A 4,546-nucleotide genomic window follows, 5' to 3' on the forward strand; every position below is an offset into this window, starting at 1 on the left:
AAAACACTGACCAAAACACACCTCTTCAGACTGGCTTTCAATGTGTGAATTGTGTTGCTGTTTTTATGTTTTTATATTTATTTCCTTTGTATCACCACTGTAAAGTGTCTTTTAGCACCTGAAAAAGCACTTTGAAATTAAATGTATTATTAAATGTACTTAGTTACCAGAGCCATATAATAGAATATATGGCGCTGCTTTACACCACTGCTGTCTACAACACCTGTCTCGGGGTCATAATGTCAGGTGTCAGAGGCTGTGGGCTCTAGCGCCCCCTGCTGGTAAGACCGCGGACCTGCGGGTGTGAGTGCATGAGGACAGTTGAAGATGGCGACTGGAGTCCTTCACAGAGTTTGCGGGGGCCTGGGTCGGGCTAAAAACAGGGCCCCGACAGCGGGACAGCTCGTCGTGTTGAGCAGGTAAGGCAGCCTTCAGTGTTCATGTTCAGTCGTCGTCTCTGGAGTGTCTGTAGTCAGCTGTCGACTCATTTATTTCTCTAGTTTTCTCCTGTGGTGGCGACGATGAGCTCGGCCAAGCTAGCGCGTTAGCCAGTCCTCTGTGGCCTTCAGCTGGGACTCAGGACAGCTGCAACACCTTTTTTAAATAGTTAATACCGGGATATTTAAGGCGAAAACTGTGTGCGTTTGCAGGTGAAGGGGAAATAATACAAGTTTCTGTCATATTTTTTTTATTTAGAATATCAAACGCTCAAGGTCAATTTGGTAGTTGGTTGTAAACATGAGATGTTTCTGCCTCACTAGTCTGTAAACAGTGTGTAGTGCTTATAAATACAATAAACAAAGGCTCAATGCAAGCTCTTTGCAATGACGTTAATGCAAATACTGTGCCAGTGATTGTCATGCATTTTAGATTTGAGTAGCATCAAAACTAGGAAATATTTTGTTTGCACAACGCCCAATTTGAGATTAGTGTATATTTGATAGTTGGAATACTATTAATACATTACTTTCTACATCCCTTCCATGTTGCAGCTGGTATAGGTGAAGCTTTATATATGCTGTTTTTCAATTCCCTTGTGTTAAAAGTTGCTATATAAATAAACGTGCCTTGCCTTGCTGTGGGCTTGTGAATTCCAATCAAAAGAGTCTGGTTTTATTTGAGCCTATAACGACACATCATATTTGTAGGTTATATTGTGTAGTATTAGTATACATTTGCAAAGTAACTCATAACTAAAGGTATCACACAAATGTAGTGAAGTAAAGAGTACAATATTTCCCTCTGAGATGTTAAGAATAATTATAATGTAGCAGAAAGTGGAAATACCTCAAATTGAACTTATGTACTCTACCTAAATGTATTTACTTTCCTGGTGGATACTCTTGCATGTCGGCTCGGCTAAAATAACATGTTTATGTGAGTGCAAATCTAGCATGCGATCAAATATGTAATCCTGTTGTTCATGACTCATCTTTGTTTGCAGGGGATTTGAAACGTCAAGCAGCAGAAACAGTCAGGACAGCTGGTTTAAATCACTGTTTGTGAGGAAAGTGGATCCCAGGAAAGATGCACATGCTAACCTACTGACCAAAAATGAGGAAAGCAACCTGTACAAAATTCAGTGTAAGTTCACTTAACAGTATTTGCACTTAATAAAAACACATTATCCTCAAGTAACGATGACATTATTCTTAATTATGTTCTTTTTTCAGTCCATAATGTCAAGCCAGAGTGCCTGGATGCATACAATAAACTCTGGTGAGTGTTATTTTCCTATATAAGCTGCATACTGTCAATAGCTGTACTTAAACAAAAGTGGTGACAGTAATACTAGGACCGGGACAACCTAGTACAGTGTTTTAAAAATAACTGAGCAGTCTATTCCTGTAGTGATTGACAAGCTGGCATGACTTCAGTTCTTTAAAGACCAACCTTGCTCATGCCTTAGATGAGTTGAGGCCGTCTTCTTGTTGGAGGCTAATTTTAGACTTGTGACATTAAACAGAGGTCACATGACCAGATAAACATGGGATTGTTATTCAAATTATGTTATTTAAAATAGAGTGTTGCCTTCAGTTAAGCTGTATTTCAGTATTTGGTGGTGTTTCTTATTCCTTACAGTGAGGAGGTTTTGCCCTCCATCCACGCTGATAAGTACTACCCCTGTGAGTTGGTGGGCACCTGGAACACCTGGTATGGAGAACAAGACCAGGCTGGTAGGAATATTAATATCAACACACAGAGATCTGCAGTGCCACATGTCTGTGGTCTGCACAGTACAGATCAGCCGGCATGTCACACTGCAGATCCACATTCTTGAATGCATGTATGTATGTTTACTGTCATGTTGTTTTTAAACATAGACGCAATAGTACCTCATTCCTCTTTTCCAGGTTCTCAATTTCGTACTCTTCTCATTCTACAACTCAATTATTTGTACAATGAAATATTGAATTATTGGCTTGGTGGTACTCAAAAATCTGATTGGCAAATAATTCAGTCCATTATTTGCCATTCGTATATATGACCTGTACAGATGGACAAACAGTATTTTTAATTTGGTGTAGTCTTAACGGCTAATGATCTTTCATTATTAGAATGGAGTTTGTTTTAATCTGATGGGAATATATGGCATTTTCACCAACATGTACAGTTCAGAACCCTCCTGACCTGTATAGTTTTAACCCTTCACAAAGGGAGAGGAACTATGTCAAAGGTTACATGTTTTATAGCTGGAGGAATATGATTGTAATAATATCATGTAATGATGCTTTGAACCAGTTGACTGTTTCTTTAGATTTTGCCATTTTGCACCCATTATATATATTTTTCTACCCTTTTCCCAGTTCATCTGTGGCGTTACAGAGGTGGATACCCGGCTCTGACGGATGTGATGAGCAAGCTGAAGCAAAACAAGGTAAACATCCTGATGCATCTAGTCTGTGTCCACCCTCTTTAGTGTTCTAATAATGTGCTAATAACCCAGTGTAGCCATCAGTCGAAGTAAAGCTTATTGATCGGTGTCTGTTCGTTGTCAGGAGTTCACAGAGTACAGGAAAGAGCGGGGCAAGATGCTGATGTCTCGCAGGAACCAACTTCTGCTGGAGTTCAGCTTCTGGAACGAGCCCGTCCCCCGAGAGGGCCCCAACATCTACGAGCTGCGGTCCTACCAGCTCAGGGTGGGTAACACACCGGAGAGCTCAGCAGGGCTTTAGTTGTGCTAAAGATGTCGTGATTGAGAGTTTGAAAGTGTGAGCCCAGTCTGACCTGATGTTATATACTTCTGTTTTGACAGACAGAAAAATAATCGGCAACTATTTTTATACTCGATTATTCCTTAATTAGTCATTTTTCATGCAGAATTTTTCAGGAAAATCGCGTTTTCAGGCTTATTAGACTAAATAACTTTAGGTTTTCCACTGACAAATCAAACATTTAAAGACTTCCCTTTTCATTTTTTGAAGCTGGGATGGACATTGCATAATATATTCTGACATTTTACAGACTAAACAATTAAACGTGAAAATAATTTGCAGATAAAAAGAAAAAATATTAATTCCAACAGGAGAGTAATTACTTGTATTAAAGAACTGACATGAAATACAGCGTCTGTTGTGTGTGTGCAGAGTAGAAAGAAAGAACAGTGGTATTTTCAACTGAAAGATTGCTTTTTTACAAAGGTTTGAATTATTATTAAAATGACTTTTAATAACCAGTGTGTCGACAGTTGCCTTAACACTCAATTTTTACATGATCACCACTAGAAGCTTCTCCTGGACTTAACATCACTTCTGTAAATCATGTCGTGTCTTCAGCATTTAGGATGACAGTGGTGATTAAAGAGTCCGCATTTGTGCTATCTGTAACTTATTTTCTACGCATCCATTCAAATGAAATCAAGTGTGTCAACGGTTATATCGAAGGCAGTCTTGACTCGCATTATGTTCGACACACATCACGCCCTGCAGATTAAGTCGTTTGTCCTGATCTGCCAGCAATAACTTTAGGTCGGCACTCCCTGTCATGTGGTGAATGCAAGCTATTATCCCTCATCACTGACTGGGATTACATCCGAGGAACACTAGGGCGTTTGTTTGCTTAAGCTCCAAAATATGATTGAAGAAGCCTTTGGGTGGAGTTGCTGTTGCAGCTTATCTTCACAATGATGAAATACCTTTGATACATCTTTACCATTTGTCTGTAGTAATGGGCATGCTCTGGGGCCTCATTTATAAAAGGGATATACGCTCAAAAAGTGTCGTACGCCAGTTTCTACGCAATGTTTGCGATTTATAAAATACTAACTTGACGGGAAAACGTGCGGTCCTCCACCCAAACTCTAACCCATGCGTACGCACTAAGCACAAAAACGGGAGAGACGAGAAACTGCGACACCGTTGGCAGAAGGAAGAATGGAGAGAAATATGTGGAAATAATACCATAAATAAAATGTTACCTCTCATTTATCATATATGAAGAATTCATTTTCAAACATTGATTAAAGCCAATCTTAAAATGATTTAACAAACGCCTGTTTGAGACTCCTCAGTGCACACAAAAACATAACTTGGAGAAATAAATAAAT

At 39.3% G+C, this 4,546-nt stretch overlaps 1 protein-coding gene across 1 annotated transcript in view; it reads left to right on the forward strand.

The window, feature by feature from the left end:
* The first annotated feature begins 291 nt into the window (after positions 1 to 291).
* LOC104966759 (protein NipSnap homolog 2-like) overlaps positions 292 to 4,546 on the forward strand; it is a 19,177-nt gene continuing 14,922 nt past the window's right edge. Inside the window, exons 1-6 of the mRNA XM_010796041.1 lie at positions 292 to 419; positions 1,445 to 1,584; positions 1,674 to 1,719; positions 2,083 to 2,177; positions 2,808 to 2,878; positions 3,000 to 3,140. Of these exons, the coding sequence (XP_010794343.1) occupies positions 328 to 419; positions 1,445 to 1,584; positions 1,674 to 1,719; positions 2,083 to 2,177; positions 2,808 to 2,878; positions 3,000 to 3,140 (585 nt within the window). The 5' untranslated portion in view covers positions 292 to 327. The remainder of the gene's footprint in view (positions 420 to 1,444; positions 1,585 to 1,673; positions 1,720 to 2,082; positions 2,178 to 2,807; positions 2,879 to 2,999; positions 3,141 to 4,546) is intronic.

Source organism: Notothenia coriiceps, unplaced genomic scaffold, assembly GCF_000735185.1.
Source record: "Notothenia coriiceps isolate Sejong01 unplaced genomic scaffold, NC01 NC01_scaffold00037250, whole genome shotgun sequence".
NCBI classification, from domain to species: domain Eukaryota; kingdom Metazoa; phylum Chordata; class Actinopteri; order Perciformes; family Nototheniidae; genus Notothenia; species Notothenia coriiceps.